Below are 19,185 nucleotides of genomic sequence, written 5' to 3'. Positions count from 1 at the left end.
TAGTTCAAATCCTCCAATCATCAATTCAAATTCATCCCCGGAATTGACCCGGCAACTCCATTCCCGTTAGGTTCCATTGGCTGAGATTCCTTCCATGCCTTCCCACATTACACAAGCCCTGATTGGATCACTGCGCCCAAAGTTTAATTTGAAAAGCGTTTAAAGCTCTTTGATACCTAAGACCTGCAGAGGGTTGTTCCACTTAGAGGAGATTGAAGAATTAGAGAGGGAGGGGGGACATTTCTCACGAGGCTCTGCCTTACATTGTGGATAAGAAACGTTTGGTGCTTTTAATCATGACTGTAATTAGCCAGGTTGGACTCATATCCCCATAACAGCCTGCTGTTTGGATAATAGTGATAATACCTATTATTAGGATCATTAATTGGATATTCATCTTAAGGGCTATCGAGTTTCATATCAGGAGTTCTGATATCGTTCTCTTCAGTTAGTGTTAGTATATGGCCCTATTCCACCTGCTGATAAAATATACATTGTATATGTAGCAGCTTCTACAAAGGCAATCCAACAACACTGCTGTGAGTCCCTGGAGAATACTATGAAATGTGTTTTAGGAGGAGTGCAGTCATGTTATAGCTTTCCTGGAGCACGTAGTAGCCTTGGCTGTGTTAGAAAGAAACCTTTGCTTGGAGACAGAGTGCACTGAATGGACTGTTGAATGAAGCAGCCAACACATGCATTTAGAAGATGTACACAATCATGGATGACAAGCCACTTGACTTGGACAACAGCCAATGGCCCACAATTTTAAAAGTCCATTTCATACCATTTATGGCCACGAGGCCCAACTTGTCTCTTATTTCTGGCCATGACTGTAAGGGACTCTCTCTAATGTTGTTTGGGGCTGAATATAACTGTACAGTGCCAGGTGTAAATTCCTGAAAGACTCTACAGTGGTAATACAAGAGCTCATTGTCTATTTTCTTTCTGTGCTATCTTGCTCTCTGTGTCGCTCGCTCGCTCGCTCTGTCTGTCGCTCGCTCGCTCCCGCTCTCTCTCTGTCGCTCGCTCCCTCGCTCACTTCCTCTCTCTGTCGCTCATTCTTTCTTTCTGCCTCGCTCGCTCTCTGCCTTGCTCGCTCTCTGCTGCTTTCTCTTTCTGCCCCCCACCAGCGGTGCGATCTGAGGAGAGGAGGATACTGGAGAGGGCTGGTTGTGTTCAGAGCCTCACAGTGGGCGTGGCCCCCATCGTCGTGGTGATCGCCAGTGTCTGCACATTCACTCTACACATGGCCCTGGGTTTTGACCTCACTGCTGCCCAGGTAAACCCCTCCCCTCAGCTGTCACTAACTTTTCAAGAGTCAAGTGACTTCAATATCTACCAGTAGCTTTTGTTGTTTGTTTCAATAGAAAGCTCCCCAGTAGCTTTTAAATATGTGGAATTCCACTAACTGTGAAATTACTTGACCACTTTGTTGCTCCCTTCAGGCCTTTACCGTTGTTGCAGTCTTCAACTCCATGACCTTTGCCCTCAAAGTCACGCCCTTGGCTGTACGAGCATTATCAGAGGGTTCTGTGGCAGTCAACCGATTTCAGGTAAATGAAAGACAGACGAGATTGTTGTACAAAATTGGGAATGATTGTAGCGTTCAGTCAGGATGGACTGTTGTCAGCATAGCACTTCAAAATAGACATGTTCATTCATTAATCTTCTCCATATATCATACAGTATATCATATGTCAACAGAGACTCTTCTTGATGGAGGACCGAGAGGTTGTGTTGGCCAAAACAGACGACCCGATGAACGCCGTGGAGTTCCGGTACGCCACGTTGGCCTGGGAGAAGGCCAAAGCTCCCGCCAAAGCCACCCCCGTCCCCAAGAAGCAGTGCAAGAGAGGTGGAATGCATCGAGTACTGCGCAAGGAGAAACTGAGCTTGTATATCACAGCAGAAGAGGGTAAGGGAAACAACGAGGGTCCCAACGGACAGAGTCTCCTTACCCACATGGAACAGGAGAGCCCCCAGAGCACCATCTCCTCTACCCAGAGCTCCATCATCCGCCCACCGCTGCACAAAACCCTACATCGCATCGATCTGCGCGTCAAGAAGGTAAACTGCTCGAACAAGCACCATCAATCAGACAGGTGTACTCACCCGTGCACAAAACAACCCTGATTTACATTCATACAAGCCTACACAAATGCTTGTACACATTGACAAATATATGCATGCACGCACACATGCAAACCTGCACATACACACACACACTAAAGCAGTGGTGTTCAAGGTCTGGGGGGGAACACAGTGGGGTTGGCTATTAATTTATGAAAACAATTGGAACAAAGAAATCAGAGGACAGATTATTGTATTCAAACATTTTTTGAAAATTGTATTTAGTAAATGTATTTTGTATTTAGTAAATGTATTTTTTGGTTTCTTTCATATTGATAAGAGATGAAAATGTAATGACTTGAAGGTTATTTGTTGATGTAAAATATATACAGTTGAAGTCGGAAGTTTACATACATTTAACTCATTTATCAACCACTCCACAAATTTCTTGTTAACAAACTATAGTTTTGGCAAGTCGGTTAGGACATCTACTTTGTGCATGACACAAGTAATTTTTCCAACAATTGTTTACAGATTATTTCACTGTCTCACAATTCCAGTGGGTCAGAAGTTTTACATACACTAAGTTGACTGTGCCTTTAAATAGCTTGGAAAATTCCAGAAAATGATGTCATGGCTTTAGAAGCTTCTGATAGGCTTATTGACATCATTTGAGTCAATTGGAGGTGTACTTGTGGATGTATTTCAAGGCCTACCTTCAAACTCAGTGCCTCTTTGCTTGACATCATGGGAAAATCAAAAGAAATCAGCCAAGACCTCAGAAAAGAAAGTAGACCTCCACAAGTCTGGTTCATCCTTGAAAGCAATTTCCAAATGCCTGAAGGTACCACATTCATCCGTACAAACAATAGTACGCAAGTATAAACACCATGGGACCACGCAGCCGTCATACCGCTTTGGAAGGAGAAGCGTTCTGTCTTCTAGAGATGAACGTACTTTGGTGCGAAAAGTGCAAATCAGTCCCAGAACAACAGCAAAGGACCTTGTGAAGATGCTGGAGGAAACCGGTACAAAAGTTACTATATCCACAGTAAAACGAGTCCTATGTCGGCATAACCTGAAAGGCCGCTCAGCAAGGAAGAAGCCACTGCTCCAAAACCGCCATAAAAAAGCCAGACTATGCTTTGCAACTGCACATGGGGATAAAGATTGTACTTTTTGGAGAAATGTCCTCTAGTCTGATGAAACAAAAATAAAACTGTTTGCCTATAATGACCATAGTTATGTTTGGAGGACAAAGGGGGAGGCTTGCAAGCCAAAGAACACCATCTCAACCGTGAAACACGGGGGTGGCAGCATCATGTTGTGGGGATGCTTTGCTGCAGGAGCGACTGGTTCACTTCACAAACTAGATGGCTTCATGAGGATAGGAAAAGTATGTGGATATATTGAAGCAAAATCTCAAGACATCAGTCAGGAAGTTATAGCTTGGTCGCAAATGGGTCTTCCAAATGGACAATGACCCCAAGCATACTTCCAAAGTTGTGGCAAAATGGCTTAAGGACAACAAAGTCAAGGTATTGGAGTGGCCCACACAAAGCCCTGGCCTCAATCCTATAGAACATTCGTGGGCAGAACTGAAAAAGCGTGTGTGAGCAAGGAGGCCTACAAGCCTGACTCAGTTACACCAGCTCTGTCAGGCGGAATGGGCCAAAATTCACCCAACTTATTGTGAAAAGCTTGTGGAAGGTGACCCAAAATGTTTGGCCCAAAAACAATTTAAAGGCAACGCTACCAAATACTAATTGAGTGTATGTAAACTTCTGACCCCCTGGGAATATTAATGGAAGAAATGAAAGCTGAAATAAATCATTTTTTCTACTATTATTCTGACATTATTTCACATTCTTAAAATAAAGTGGTGATCCTAACTGACCCAAGACAGGGAATTTTTGCTCTGATTCAATGTCCGGAATTGTGAAAAACTGAGTTTAAATGTATTTGGCTAAGGTGCAACTTCCCACTTCAACTGTATACAGTACAAGTAAAGTTTGGATACCTACTCATTCAAGAGTTTTTCTTTCTTATTTGTACTATTTTCTACATTGTAGAATAACAATGAAGACATCAAAACTATTAAATAACACACATGGAATCGTGTAGTAACCAGAAAATTGATAAACAAAATATATTTCAGCTTCTTCAAAGTCGCCACCCTTTGCCTTGATGACAGCTTTGCACACTCTTTGCATTTTACATTTACATTTAAGTCATTTAGCAGACGCTCTTATCCAAAGCGACTTATCGCTTATCGCTCTTATCCAGAGCGACTTACAAATTGGTGCAACCAATTTCTCAACCAGCTTCACCTGGAATGGTTTTCCAACAGTCTTGAAGGAGTTCTCACATATGCTGAGCACTTGTTGGCGGCTTTTCTTTCACTCTGCGGTCCAACTCATCCCAAACCATCTCAATTGGGTTGAGGTCGGGTAATTGTGGAGGCCAGGTCATCTGATGCAGCACTCCATCCTCTCCTTCTTGGTCAAATAGCCTTTACACAGCCTGGAGGTGTGTTGGGTCATTGTCCTGTTGATAAACAAATGATAGTACCACTAAGCGCGGACCAGATGGAATGGTGTATCACTGCAGAATGCTGTGGTAGTCATGCTGGTTAAGTTTGCCTTGAATTCTAAATTAATCACAGACCGCGTCACCAGCAAAGCACCCCCACTGCATCACACCTCCTCCATGCTTCCCGGTGGGAACCACACATGTGGAGATCATCCATTCACCTCTGCGTTTCACAAAGTCATGGCGGTTGGAACCAAAAATCTCAAATTAGGACTAATCTAACCAAAGGACATATTTCCACCGGTCTCATGTCCATTGCTCGTGTTTCTTGGCCCAAGCAAGTCTCTTCTTCTTGTTGGTGTCCTTTTTAGTGGTGGTTTCTTTGCAGCAATTTGACCATGAAGGCAGCGGAGGTAACTCTGGGTCTTCCTTTTCTGAGGCGGTCCTCGTGAGAGCCAGTTTCATTATAGTGCTTGATGTTTTTACCGAATGCACTTGAAGAATCTTTCAAAGTTGTTGAATTTTTCCGGATTGACTGACCTTCATGTCTTAAAGTAATGATGGTCTGTCGTTTCTCTTTGCTTATTTGAGCTGTTCTTGCCGTAATATGGACTTGGTCTTTTACCAAATAGGGCTATCTTCTGTATACCACTCCTACCATGTCAGCACACTACTGATTTAAGAAGGAACTCAAACGCATTAAGAAAGAACAAAAATGCCACAAATGTACTTTTAACAAAGCACACCTGTTAATTGAAATGCATTCCAGGTGACTACCTCATGAAGCTGGTTCAGAGAATGCCAAGAGCTACTTTAAAGAATCTGAAATATATTTGTATTAGTTTAACACTTTTTTTGGTTACTACATGATTCCATATGTGTTATTTCATAGTTTTGATGTCTTTACTATTATTCTACAATGTAGAAAATAGTAAAAAATAAAGAAAAAACATTGAATGTGTTGGTGTGTCAATCTTTGATTGCTACTGTATATATTTTTTATTCCATCTGAGAATTTAATTTGTTCGCTTTTGCGGCAGCAGCTTCTCTTCCTGGGGTCCACAAAATGTACAGATTTTTAAGGTTGTGTCATTATATTTGGGGTGGGGTTGCTAGAAATTTGTACCCCAAAAAATGGTGTCATCTGAAATTCTGGTGGAAAAAATTGGGTCCCTGCTAAGAAAGTTTGAATACCACTGCAATAAAGCATTGAGTCACCGGCACTGGACAGATAAATGGATTTAGCATGCCGGCACATTCGATTATAGTAGCACAACTCAAAGAGAACGACTGAAAGAGTAGACAATTGGAGGGAGTCAGCAACTTCTTTCCTTTTGAAATGGACTGAGTGTTTCAATTTCAAATCCATACCAATACTCCCTGGTATCCTTCTGATCTGCAGGGGGCGTTGGTAGGAATATGTGGAGCTGTGGGGAGCGGAAAGAGCTCTCTGCTGTCTGCTCTGCTGGGACAGGTGAGGTTCTTTATCATTGGCCTTCAAATACTGGGGGATTCCCCCACAAACCAGACTGGAAAGCATTTGAGGTGCGTTTGATTAAGCTTGATTTTTTTGCACTTTTGGGACTGTTCCGTTGTACCAGGCAATCAAACGCAGTTCAAGTATTTTCCCTCTCATGAAAGCCCAGGTCAGCTTTACCTCTAGTATGTTTTAACATGAGTCTTATCTCTGGTGTTCAACAGATGACCCTGCTGGAGGGCAACGTGGCAGCCAGTGGCGGCTTTGCCTATGTGGCTCAACAGGCCTGGATCCTCAATGACTCACTGAGAGAGAACATCCTGTTCGGAAAAGAATACGACGAAGACAAGTAAAGATTGATTGATTTGTACTTATTATCGAACAGTACACAATGAAAGCAACAACGCAGACCATTTAGAGGTGTCTTAGTGCTGGATTTAGGTAGACGGCTCATTTTCATCTGTAGTCTATGACCAGTCACGTTTGGAAGTCATAGTTTGATAGTTTCACATTCAAAAGGGCCAAAGGCTCATTTCTAACTCATGGTTTACTCATTTCTCTGGACCATGACTGCGTTTCCCTCTCATGTTAAGTCATGTCCTTGGCTGTGTTTCCTTATTAGGTATAATGCTGTGGTCTCTGCCTGCTGCCTGATTCCTGATCTGACAGAGCTGCCCTATGGGGATATGACTGAGGTATGTATCAGACCGCTATTACATCTCTCTGCTGGAGATGCTCTCAATATGAACTCTGGCCATTCTGGACAATACATTTGCCTTACACTATACCAAAGTAGCAGAAAGTGTATTTACCATGTAACAGGCTAGTAAGTAGTACATGCATTTATAGATGTTTTGTGAGAGAACACGATAAAGTGTTATGTAAGTACATGTCTGGTCTGTTGCTGCCTCTGTGTGAAGCCTATCAATCAGAAATGATCCTTGATACATTTTGTCAACATTGTCCCAATGTTTTCACTCCAGATAGGTGAGAGGGGTGCCAACCTGAGTGGCGGGCAGCGCCAGCGGGTGAGCCTGGCACGTGCCCTGTATAGCGAGCGGCCCATCCTGCTCCTGGACGACCCTCTCAGTGCCGTGGACGCCCACGTGGGCTCTCATCTCTTCCACAATGCCATCCGCACGGCGTCCAAGGGCAAGACCACCATCTTTGTCACACACCAGCTGCAGGTAAGAGGAGCTTCTGATTATCTGAATGATCAATTCAAATTGTATTTATGTGAGAAACAGAAGAATTTGCAGCAAATAAGTGACTTGTGTACTATGGCCAAATTCTAGGAAATGGCATTCATTATCTGAAATGGCTTTCTTAACTACTCTTGTATATCTTTGGGACGCCTAATCTGAAAGGAAATGAGACCCTATGTAGACCACCTAGGTCGGTGATTATAGTGCCACTTGAGTTTTCACACAAGTTTCCCATTGACATTAATGCATAAAATCTAAGTTAAGAGTGTGACTCTCAAGAATTTGTCCCCAAATGAGAAGGCTGAGGAAAGGGAGCCATATAGAAATATAGAGGAGCATACTATAGCCCAGGATTCTTCATCAGGAGAATCACAGATTTCACTGGTGTTGACCCTCTCTCAGTACCTGGCAGAGTGTGACCACGTGATTCTGATGAAGGACGGGCAGATTGCCGAGCATGGCACCCACTCCCAGCTTATGGGCAGAGACCGTGACTACGCCGCTCTCTTCAACAGCGTACAGCAGGAGGTAATGCCAACCACGGAGCGCATGTCCAGCTCTAGCCTGATCACAGATCTGTTGCCTTTCATTGTCATGCATTGGCATGAGCTGGCAAGACAGCATAAACTAACCTGGGACCAGGCTAGCCCAGCTCTCCTCTATGTAAAAACACCTTTTTCATCCCTCTTTACACAACACTATCGTATGTCACATCCTGCGTAATTCATGAGGCAGGAGAAGCCAAGTGGGTGGCTGGGAAATGTTAATGCATACAGGGCCTTTCATTATTTAGGTCGGCGTTGATTTATCGGTGTCACACTGCTGAAGACCCTGTCACCAATATCTCTGTTTAAATGACTTACTGGCAGTGTTATGACTTGGCCGATTGTCTTATGCTGTAGGTCTCTTTGGCTTGCTCTCCTAGAACCTGGTGAAAAAGAACCGGGTGAAAACAAACCTGAAGAAAGAGGGAGATGAAAAGGTTGAGACCACCGGGAATTTCGCCAAAGTTGCCACACCGCCGGTGGAGAAAGGGAAAGGAGGTGAGACTTGACTGCGCCAAATAGAATGTGTTAATGTGTTCCCTTTAAAGCAGTTGGCTTGAAATGAGGAAATTACTCACAGGTTTCTTCCTTCCTCTCTCTTCCTTCCTCTTCCTTCATTCCTTTCTTCCTCTTCTTTCCTTCCTTCCCTTTCTAATTCTCTTCTTTCCTTCCTTCTTTCCTTCCCTTTCTTCACTTTCCAGACCAGCTCATGAAAGCGGAGGAGAAGGGCTCTGGTGCCGTGGCCTGGGATGTGTACAAGGCCTACATCAATGCGGCTGGAGGCCCTTATGCCTTCATCATCAACGTCATCCTCTTCCTCTTCACCACTGGCAGCATCGCCTTCAGTAACTGGTGGCTGAGCTACTGGATCCGCCAGCGCAGTGGGGTGAGTTTGGATTTTCTGATGGCCTTACACACGGACATATAACTAGGATCAGATTACCCGACCTACAATACTTAGAATTATTAGAATTTAAAGAAATATCTGATGCTGTGTTAGTGGGATAGGACAACTTCTGCCTACTCTGAGGGATGTCTATACTGTAGCAGGCTGTCTCCCACAAGTAAAACGACTTCTGTGCATCACTGAGTTGTAGTGGGGAAAGTGCGAGCATTAATCTCAGCACGTGTAATTAAAAAAAGTACCGGTGTCTCTGTAAACGTAATTAAAACAAGAGACGAGCCGGCAAAAAGCAGATGTGCTGCAAAGCTGTCATCCGTGTCTGATTGAAGGATGTGTTTGGAATAGCGACATTACCCAAATGGCTGCTTCTTTCATGTCTTCTGTCTCAGCTGGCTTTGTTTAATTTATTTCCTTCATTGGATAGAAATGCCTTGTGTGTATCCCTCCATCTGCCCTCAGAATACATCATTAATCCTGGAGAACGAAACCAATAAAACATTGGCGGGGTTGGCAAGCGACAGCATGAGGCTCAACCCTCACGTTCAATACTACTCAAGAGTTTATGTGTTGTCCATGGGGGCCGCTCTCTTCCTGAAGACAATGAGGGGGCTAGTGTTCGTCAAGGTAAGCATCTTGCTCAAATGCCTTTTAGAGTGGTTCTTGTGGATTGTTCTCTCGTCTTGAAATGTCAGGACCATTCATTGATACACTCTAAGGCCTGTCAAAGGAGAGTGCATCACTGACCAATTCACTCCAGGGTACTACTTTTAACAAGGGCCCATAGGGTACCATTCTGGACGTAACCATAGTCTCCATAAGTCAGGTTTTCATTGATTTATGCTCAGGCCCTTTTCAAAGGAAAGAAGTGCAAAGTTGTTGTGGTACAACCTTGACTCTCTCTATTTGTCTTTAAGACGTTTTCATGAGTTGCACTACTATAATTGAAAGTGCCTGCAGGCTAAATCCATTTCTGTCCAGTGCCGTGACACGCTGCTTTAATGGCTGTGTGTGTGCGTGTGCCGCTGTGTGTCCCTGTCCCTTTGGATATGTCCCCTGTGTTTGTTAAACTTTCCTGACAGCCCATTACAGAGGTTATGTCCTCACGTAATTGTGTGACACAAACTTTTCCCGAAGATGGCTAATCTTCTTTTTTTTAGGCTTAGCTGTAACGTGAATGTGGGAGTGTTGCATATTCTATTAATAGATTGAATGTGTTCTCTCCTGCCAAAAGTCATTTCTGCCAGATGTTTCTCACTGCGTTAACCTAGACATGGGTTCATAACCTTTGTGTCAGCCTGCCAGACATTCATTTATGTCTGAGGATTTGACAGTTTGCATGACCCGAGAAACTTTCCACTTGCTCTTAACAGCACAGTGACTACTAATAGGGACACATCATCAACAACAACAACATATGGCCAACTAGTATTAGCAACATGTCATATGAGCGCTAGCTAGTATGTGTTCATAGCTGTGAATGCTGGCAACAATTCTCTAATGTCTACTCCTACTTGCATTTGTTGCGCCTGGGTGTTGAGCCTTCCTGAGTCCCGACAACCCATCTGTTTACCAGTGTTGTGTCTGGCTCCGTGTTGAAACACCACTGTGTTTGTCTGACAGTGCACTGTTCGGGCTGCCTCGGTACTCCACGACAAGCTGTTCCACCGCCTCCTCCTGAGCCCCATGCGCTTTTTTGACACAACACCTTTGGGCCGCATCCTCACCCGCTTCTCCCGAGACATGGACGAGGGTGAGGTGTCTTGCCTTGACTTCATACTCCGAGCCTTGAGGTGCCCATACCACCCAGACAACAGTGTGATCTGACAGTTTTTTGTTTTCTCTCTCCCTCTGTGTCCTCTCTTTCTTTCGGTCTCCTTTTCTCTCTCTCTCTCTAACCATCCACAGTGGACGTCCGTCTGGCCATGCAGGCTGAGATGCTTCTCCAGAACATGACCCTGGTGCTCTTCTGCCTGGTCATGGTGGGCATCGTATTCCCCTGGTTCCTGATCTCCCTCCTGCCCCTGGGAGCCTTCCTCCTCATTGTCAACCGCGTCTCCAGGTCAGGCTACAACCAATCGATTTATACGTGTATGCTCATGCGTGCTTTGATTTAAAGAAGATAAGTGTAGAGATGGATTAGGGTTCCCTAGGTCTTTGGGTAATTTATTATTCAGCGTGACGCATCTAACCAGTTTCCTCATTAAAAGCAAGCACAAAAGGCACCCCATTCCCCATATAGGGCACTACTTTTTACCAAGGCCCGCACAATGTAGAGAATGAAGTGCTTTTTGGGACGGGTCCCATTTATTGATGTGGTGTACTTTGCCAGCTGGCATCTTGAGATGAAAGTACAAACTGCATAAACATGTTTGTGTAGGTAGTCTCAGAATAAGGAGTGTCATGTTCTTTAATCCCCTGCCCTCTTCTCCTCCCTCCCCCCTCCCGCCGGGGATGATTCATGAGCAGACTTGTTATTCACATGTGCAGCCTATCTATGGACCTAAAAGTAGAACTCCACCCCACCTTTGTCAATAAAACCCTCTCTCTCACACTTCCCTGCTGACTCAGTCGAGTGTTGTGGTAGTGTGGGTCTGTGGCTCATAAATCACACATCATTCAGAAATGATTCTAGTGGAGCCAAGGAATGGCCTGAGCTGTGCCAGAAATGGTTGTCCTGTCCTGGGCAGAATTACACTCTGACTCCCCTGTGTCCTCTCATCATACACTGCTCAAAAAAATAAAGGGAACACTAAAATAACACATCCTAGATCTGAATGAATGAAATATTCTTATTAAATACTTTTTTCTTTGCATAGTTGAATGTGCTGACAAAATCACAAACATTATCAATGGAAATCAAATGTATCAACCCATGGAGGTCTGGATTTGGAGTCACATTCGAAATTAAAGTGGAAGATCACACTACAGGCTGATCCATCTTTGATGGAATGTCCTTAAAACAAGTCAAAATGAGGCTCGGTAGTGTGTGTGGCCTCCACATGCCTGTATGACCTCCCTACAACGCTTGGGCAGGTGGCGGGTGGTCTCCTGAGGGATCTCCTCCCAGACCTGGACTAAAGCATCCGTCAACTCCTGGACAGTCTGTGGTGCAACCTGTTGGTGGATGGAGCGAGACATGAGACATGAAGTCACAGATGTGCTCAATTGGATTCAGGTCTGGGGAACGGGCGGGCCAGTCCATAGCATCAATGCCTTCCTCTTGCAGGAACTGCTGACACACTCCAGCCACATGAGGCCTAGCATTGTCTTTCATTAGGAGGAACCCAGGGCCAACCGCACCAGCATATGGTCTCACAAGGGGTCTGAGGATCTCATCTCGGTACCTAATGGCAGTCAGGCTACCTCTGGCGAGCACATGGAGGCCCCCCAAAGAAATGCCACCCCACATCATGACTGACCCACCGTCAAACCGGTCATGCTGGAGGATGTTGCAGGCAGCAGAACGTTCTCCACGGCGTCTTCAGACTCTGTCACGTCTGTCACATGTGCTCAGTGTGAACCTGCTTTCATCTGTGAAGAGCACAGGGCGCCAGTGGCGAATTTGCCAATCTTGGTGTTCTCTGGCAAATGCCAAACGTCCTGCACGGTGTTGGGCTGTAACCCCCACCTGTGGACGTCGGGCCCTCATGGAGTCATTTTTGCAGGGCTCTAGCAGTGCTCCTCCTGCTCCTCCTTGCACAAAGGCGGAGGTAGCGGTCCTGCTGCTGGGTTGTTGCCCTCCTACGGCCTCCTCCACGTCTCCTGATGTACTGGCCTGTCTCCTGGTAGCGCCTCCATGCTCTGGACACTACGCTGACAGACACAGCAAACCTTCTCACCACAGCTCGCATTGATGTGCCATCCTGGATGAGCTGCACTACCTGAGCCACTTGTGTGGGTTTTAGACTCCGTCTCATGCTACCACTAGAGTGAAAGGACCGCCAGCATTCAAAGGTGACCAAAACGTCAGCCAGGAAGCATAGGAACTGAGAAGTGGTCTGTGGTCACCACCTGCAGAACCACTCCTTTATTTGGGGTGTCTTGCTAAATGCCTATAATTTCCACCTGTTGTCTATTCCATTTGCACAACAGCATGTGAAATGTATTGTCAATCAGTGTTTCTTCCTCAGTGGAGAGTTTGATTTCACAGAAGTGTGATGGAGTGTGATGGAGTTGGAGTTACATTGTGTTGTTTAAGTGTTCCCTTTATTTTTTTGAGCAGTGTATCATAGTCCACTAACCTGTCAGATAACTGCACTGTCATTGGAGTTATAATGTAGTGTTTGTCAACCACCATCCCTAGATATTTCACAATGTTGTTGTTGTCCTGATCTAGTGTCTGGTTTGGTAAGGAATTCACAAGTTGAATCCGGTTCATTAGAACACGCAATGGAAAACATTTTTGCAACGGGAAATTAAAATGTTTAACCCTCCCTAAGGTTTGACTGGGGGGGTCACAGAGTAGAGGTTTGACTGGGGGGGTCACAGAGTAGAGGTTTGACTGGGGGGTGTTAAAGGAATTTTGTTCCAATGTGTTCATTTACCAATGCAATTAATACACTCTGTCTGTTTGTAAGAATTTGTAAGGTTCTTATTTAAATGAAACGGACAGAGATCAGTCAACTTAGCCAATAGCGTTTATTCTCGAAAGCTCTGCTCATAATACCATGTACATTGGTTTATCCTGTAAGACGGCAGCCATCCACTGCATCATTGTGAGTTGAACAATAGAGGTTTGGCTGGGGGTCACAGAGTAGAGGTTAGAGAAATGGTGAGTGAGTGGACTTCTTTAGCATCCCTAAAGTGGTGCTCTGGTACGTTTAAGTAATCAACTTGATGTTCCACTTCCTCTTTGTCTGACTAGGGTTCTGATTCGCGAGCTGAAGCGTCTGGAGAACATCAGCCAATCACCTTTCACCTCGCACATCACCAGTAGTCTCCAGGGGCTGTCCACCATTCACGCGTATGGCAGAGGGGACGACTTCTTACACAGGTGAGAACAGTACACTAATATACCGTATAGCGCTCATAGGAAGACACCTTATCTGTCACAGGACGTTTTTTCAAACACTGATAAGACATTGGTTTTGACAGTTCATGTCCAGTTAGCTTCGCCTACCACACGTCTACATTTTTAAATGACATTTTTTTGTCATTTAGCAGATGCTCTTATCCAGAATGACATACAGGGGCAATTCGGGTTAAGTGCCTTGCTCAAGGGTACATAAACTTTTTTTTTTACCTAGTTGTCTCGGGTATTTGAACCAGAAACCTTTCGGTTACTGGTCCAACGCTCTTAACCGCTGGACTAGGTGCCTCCCAAATTGCACAACTAATAATGAGAGAACCCCCCTAAGTAACGTTTCCTTGACTTTTGATTTGAGTAGCATTTGATTTCTGCTTAGCTAATGTGGGCACTGAGCAGCCTTCCACTACTAAGTCTGTTATTGGTCCGTTGACTTTCACTCACCATTCCTATTGGTTTATCTCTGTGTATCTCAGGTACCAGGCTTTACTGGACACCAACCAGGCTTCCCACTACCTGTTCAGCTGTGCTATGCGCTGGCTGGCTGTACGGCTGGACCTGATCAGCATCATTCTCATCACCACCGTAGCCCTGCTCATCGTTTTCATGCACAACCAGATCCCCCCAGCCTACGCAGGCTTGGCTATATCCTACGCTGTGCAGGTACACACACACAAAAGCACATTCATGCACATGCATGTAAACACGCACACACGCATGTAAACAGACACGCACTGCTAGAGTATGTCCTTGCGATCTGTGAATGATTTTGACTGCCCTTTATGGGAATGTTTTTATGAAGGCTTTTTTGATGTTCTATACAGTACCAGTCAAAGGTTTGGACACACCTACTCATTACAGGGTTTATCTTTATTTCTACTTTTTTCTCCATGTAGAATAATATTGAAGACATCAACACTATGAAATAACACATATGGAATCATGCAGTAACCAAAAAAGTGTGAAACAAATCAAAATATATTTTGTTTGACATTCTTCAAAGTAGCCACACTTTGCCTTGATGACAGCGTTGCACACTTTGTGTGCAACGCTGTCATCCCTGTCATCCCTGACTTAGGTCAGTTAGGATCACCACTTTATTTTAAGAATGTGAAATGTCAGAATAATACTAGAGAGAGTGATTTATTTCAGCTTTAAATTCATCACATTCCCAGTGGGTCAGAAGTTTACATACACTCAATTAGTATTTGGTAGCATTGCCTTTAAATTGTTTCACTTGGGTCAAATGTTTTGGGTCGCCTTCCACAATCTTCCCACAATAAGTTGTGAATTTTGGCCCATTCCTCCTGATAGCGCTGTTGTAACTGAGTCAGGTTTGTAGGCCTCCTTGCTCGCACACGCTTTTTCAGTTCTGCCCACAAATGTTCTATAGGATGGAGGCCAGGGCATTGTGAGGGCCACTCCAATACCTTGACTTTGTTGTCCTTAAGCCATTTTGCCACAACTTTGGAAGTATGCTTGGGGTCATTGTCCATTTGGAAGACCCATTTGCGACCAAGCTTTAACTTCCTGACTGATGTCTTGAGATGAAGCTTCAATATATCCACATAATTTTCCTTCCTCAATATGCCATCGATTTTGTAAAGTGCACCAGTCCCTCCTGCAGCAGAGCACCTCCACAACATGCCGCTGCCACCCCCGTGCTTCACGGTTGGGATGGTGTTCTTTGGCTTGCAAGCCTCCCCTTTTTCCTCCAAACATAACGATGGTCATTACGGCCAAACAGTTTTATTTTTGTTTCATCAGACCAGAGGACATTTCTCCAAAAAGTACGATCTTTGTCCCCATGTGCAGTTGCAAAGCGTAGTCTGGATTTTTTATGGCTGTTTTGGAGCAGTGGCTTCTTCCTTGCTGAGCGGCCTTTCAGGTTATGTTGATATAGGACTCATTTTACTGTGGATATAGATACTTTTGTACCCGTTTCCTCCAGCATATTCACAAGGTCCTTTGATGTTGTTCTGGGACTGATTTGCACTTTTCGCACCAAAGTACGTTAATCTCTGGGAGACAGAACGCGTCTCCATCCTGAGCGGTATGACGGCTGCGTGGTCCCATGGTGTTTATACTTGCGTACTATTGTTTGTACAGATGAACTTGGTACCTTCAGGCGTTTGGAAATTGCTCCCAAGGATGAACCAGACTTGTGGTTGAAAAACGAGATTTAATGACTCCAATCTAAGTGTATGTAACCTTCTGACTTCAACTGTATGTCTGTCTATAGGGGTCGTAAAGGTTTATGGTTTGTGCTGCTCATTCATCCAAATGGTAGCAGTGCACACAGTGACCAACACTAGTGTTGAAGTGAGCCTGGGTTGATTGTAATAGGGTTTGAGGGTGTTAATCATTGACTAATCACTTCTCTCTCTCTGTCTGTCTATGTCTCTCTGTCTGTCTGTCTCTCTCGCACTCTCTCTTCTCCAGCTGACCGGTCTGTTTCAGTTTACCGTGAGATTGCTGTCAGAGACTGAGGCTCGCTTCACGTCAGTCGAGAGGATCAATCATTATATAAAGGTAGGTAGGCCTAATGACACCAGGGATGCTGCCAACAGTCGGGGGAAGGGTTGCTGATTGGCTGAACTATGTGTGGCCGAATCGAAAGTACACACATTGTGTGACACACAAACACAGGCTTATATACTTAACGCAGCAGGACACAGGCACAGATGAAGCAACACACACACACACATACAGGCACAGCATACTCACATGCAGACACACACTCTAAATCCACATTCCTGCGCAGGGTGCACCCACGCACTTACACAGGTCCATATCCCAACAACACAAGCTGTTGGATAAGGTTGACATACTCACACATACACAATCATGACGCACACCCATGCACACACACATAACCCAATCCCAATAACACAAAGCTGTTGGTCATGGTAGGCTCCAGACAGACACAGTGTACATCCCAAATGTAACCCTATTCCCTATGTAGTGCACTACTTTTGATCAGGGGCCCATAGGGTTTGGTTAAAAGTAGCCCACAGTATAGGGAGTCGTGTGCCGTTTGGGACACACATCGTCTCTGAGAGGCCCAGCAGGAAGCAGATGGAACCCAGTGTGTGGCCCGTCACACATCACAGCACATGACAGGACCTGTTTCACACAACACCCATCAAAACATAAACACCCCCATATCAGAGGAACAACTTTTTTTCTCTCAAAGTGCCAACAAGCTTTTAGAGATCTATAAATTACAGTTATAGAGGTCTTTACTTCATGGGATTGGAGATACAGAGATTAGCACTCCATATTGGATCTATTTTTTCTGTCTCAGACCTTAGAAGGTGAGGCGCCGCGGCAGATCACTGGACCCTCCTCTCCTGCCCCCTGCTGGCCAGATAAGGGACTGATCTCCTTCCAGGATGTGGAGATGTGTTACCGGGACGACCTGCCGCTGGTGCTCAAGAAACTTTCCTTTAACATCCTGCCAGAGGAGACCATCGGCATTGTGGGTCGCACTGGCTCAGGTACTTCCCTCCTTATTTCTATGTATCGTTTTACATCGTTAATGTTTCATTTTATTATCTTTGTTTCCGCTGGTGTTTACCTGGTATTTACTAAGAAATAATGTAACAATGGGTTGAATTGATGGTAATGGTGTTTGTTTTCTAATGATTCTCATTCAAAAACATTCTCATAAAATAAAAGTAAACATTAACCAGTGAACTGTAATCTTCACATGTAGATGTGGTTATCATCTATCCGAACTAATCGTAGTTCACTCACAACCCCCCATTTCTATCTATCTAGGGAAGTCCTCACTGGGCGTAGCTCTCTTCAGACTGGTGGAGCTGACTGGGGGCTCCATCACCATCGACGACGTCAACATTGCACAGATCGGATTGGAAGACCTGAGAAGCAAGCTGTCAGTCATTCCCCAGGAGCCCGTTCTCTTCATTGGCACTATCAGGTATGTATTAATGATTTACCTAAGATTCCCCTAGGTACATATGTAAGATCAGCTTCCCCTCCTTTAAGGGATCCTTTGGATATTTGGGTAATTTCCTACTTACCCAGAGTCAGACAAACTCATGGATACCATTTTATGTCTCTGCGTGCATTTTGAAGGAAGTTGAAGGTAGCATATCGTTAGCTTAGCACAATTTCTGGAGGTCTACTAGCCAGCTCCTCTCAAAAGCAGGGAAATAGACCTAACTACTACAAAGCTATGTGGTTGGTCATTTATAGTCTAACAAAGGTATACATAGGATCTCATTTCATAAAATATAGATTACTATCAAATTCATAATTTACTGACTGGGGGGGCTTGATATCTATGGCAAAGAAAACAACGCACACAGAGACTGTAACAAACCCTGAGGAATTTTCTGCGCTTATCAATCCTGGAGTTATGGAGACATTCTTCCATATCCCAAAATGAAACTGTAAGAAACAGCCCCTACCTGCTGGACCGAATCGACAGCTGTCTATCGAGTAAGTGAAATTATTCTTGCTTGTCCCACCACACAGTAACAAATATAAAGAAGACAATCTATCGGTAACTTTTGTTTCATAATTGCACTCTGATCAAATCAAATAGTTTATTATTAGATGATTTGTATCTAACGACTCATGAATAATAACTTATTTGTTCTTAGTCAATACAGGCTGGTTGCATATCGACTGGTGTTTGTAATTTGTAATCTTATTTGTAATATGAAATATAGCAGTCAGATCTATGTGTCAGTAACATTTGAATACTTAAGGTAAATTGGTAGAAGCAACAAAACAGCGTATACCTATGTAATGACATGACAATCGATGAAGAGGCAATGACCATTATGTATTTTAAAACACAGTATAGACATTCAAACAATGCACATCAATTAAAGGTCAAATATACAATAAAATAGACAGTACAAAGTAAGTATGGGGGTGCTGGTATGTCCAGTGGTAGTCTACAGTGAATGGTATGGGGGTGCTGGTATGTCCAGTGATAGTCTACAGTGAATGGTATGGGGGTGCTGTTATGTCCAGTGGTAGTCTACAGTGAATGGTATGGGGGTGCTGTTATGTCCAGTGGTAGTCTACAGTGAATAGTATGGGGGTGCTGTTATGTCCAGTGGTAGTCTACAGTGAATGGTATGGGGGTGCTGTTATGTCCAGTGGTAGTCTACAGTGAATGGTATGGGGGTGCTGTTATGTCCAGTGGTAGTCTACAGTGAATGGTATGGGGGTGCTGTTATGTCCAGTGGTAGTCTACAGTGAATGGTATGGGGGTGCTGGTATGTCCAGTGGTAGTCTACAGTGAATGGTATGGGGGTGCTGGGATGTCCAGTGGTAGTCTACAGTGAATGGTATGGGGGTGCTGGGATGTCCAGTGGTAGTCTACAGTGAATGGTATGGGGGTGCTGGGATGTCCAGTGGTAGTCTACAGTGAATGGTATGGG

General features: G+C 44.5%; 1 protein-coding gene across 1 annotated transcript in view; it reads left to right on the top strand.

Moving 5' to 3' along the window:
* wu:fb13g09 (ATP-binding cassette sub-family C member 5) overlaps positions 1-19,185 on the top strand; it is a 50,063-nt gene that overhangs the window by 18,402 nt on the left and 12,476 nt on the right. Inside the window, 18 exon segments of the mRNA XM_035767578.2 lie at positions 1,134-1,282; positions 1,449-1,556; positions 1,708-2,070; positions 6,008-6,079; positions 6,307-6,431; positions 6,705-6,777; positions 7,066-7,269; positions 7,690-7,815; positions 8,213-8,330; positions 8,534-8,718; positions 9,196-9,360; positions 10,357-10,486; positions 10,642-10,795; positions 13,601-13,729; positions 14,239-14,425; positions 16,205-16,294; positions 17,070-17,262; positions 17,546-17,705. Of these exon segments, the coding sequence (XP_035623471.2) occupies positions 1,134-1,282; positions 1,449-1,556; positions 1,708-2,070; positions 6,008-6,079; positions 6,307-6,431; positions 6,705-6,777; positions 7,066-7,269; positions 7,690-7,815; positions 8,213-8,330; positions 8,534-8,718; positions 9,196-9,360; positions 10,357-10,486; positions 10,642-10,795; positions 13,601-13,729; positions 14,239-14,425; positions 16,205-16,294; positions 17,070-17,262; positions 17,546-17,705 (2,731 nt within the window).

The sequence above is a fragment of the Oncorhynchus keta genome, chromosome 4 (genome assembly GCF_023373465.1).
Source record: "Oncorhynchus keta strain PuntledgeMale-10-30-2019 chromosome 4, Oket_V2, whole genome shotgun sequence".
Lineage (NCBI taxonomy): Eukaryota > Metazoa > Chordata > Actinopteri > Salmoniformes > Salmonidae > Oncorhynchus > Oncorhynchus keta.
Note: the sequence above shows the minus strand (reverse complement) of the source record. Positions and strands in the feature narration are given on the sequence as shown.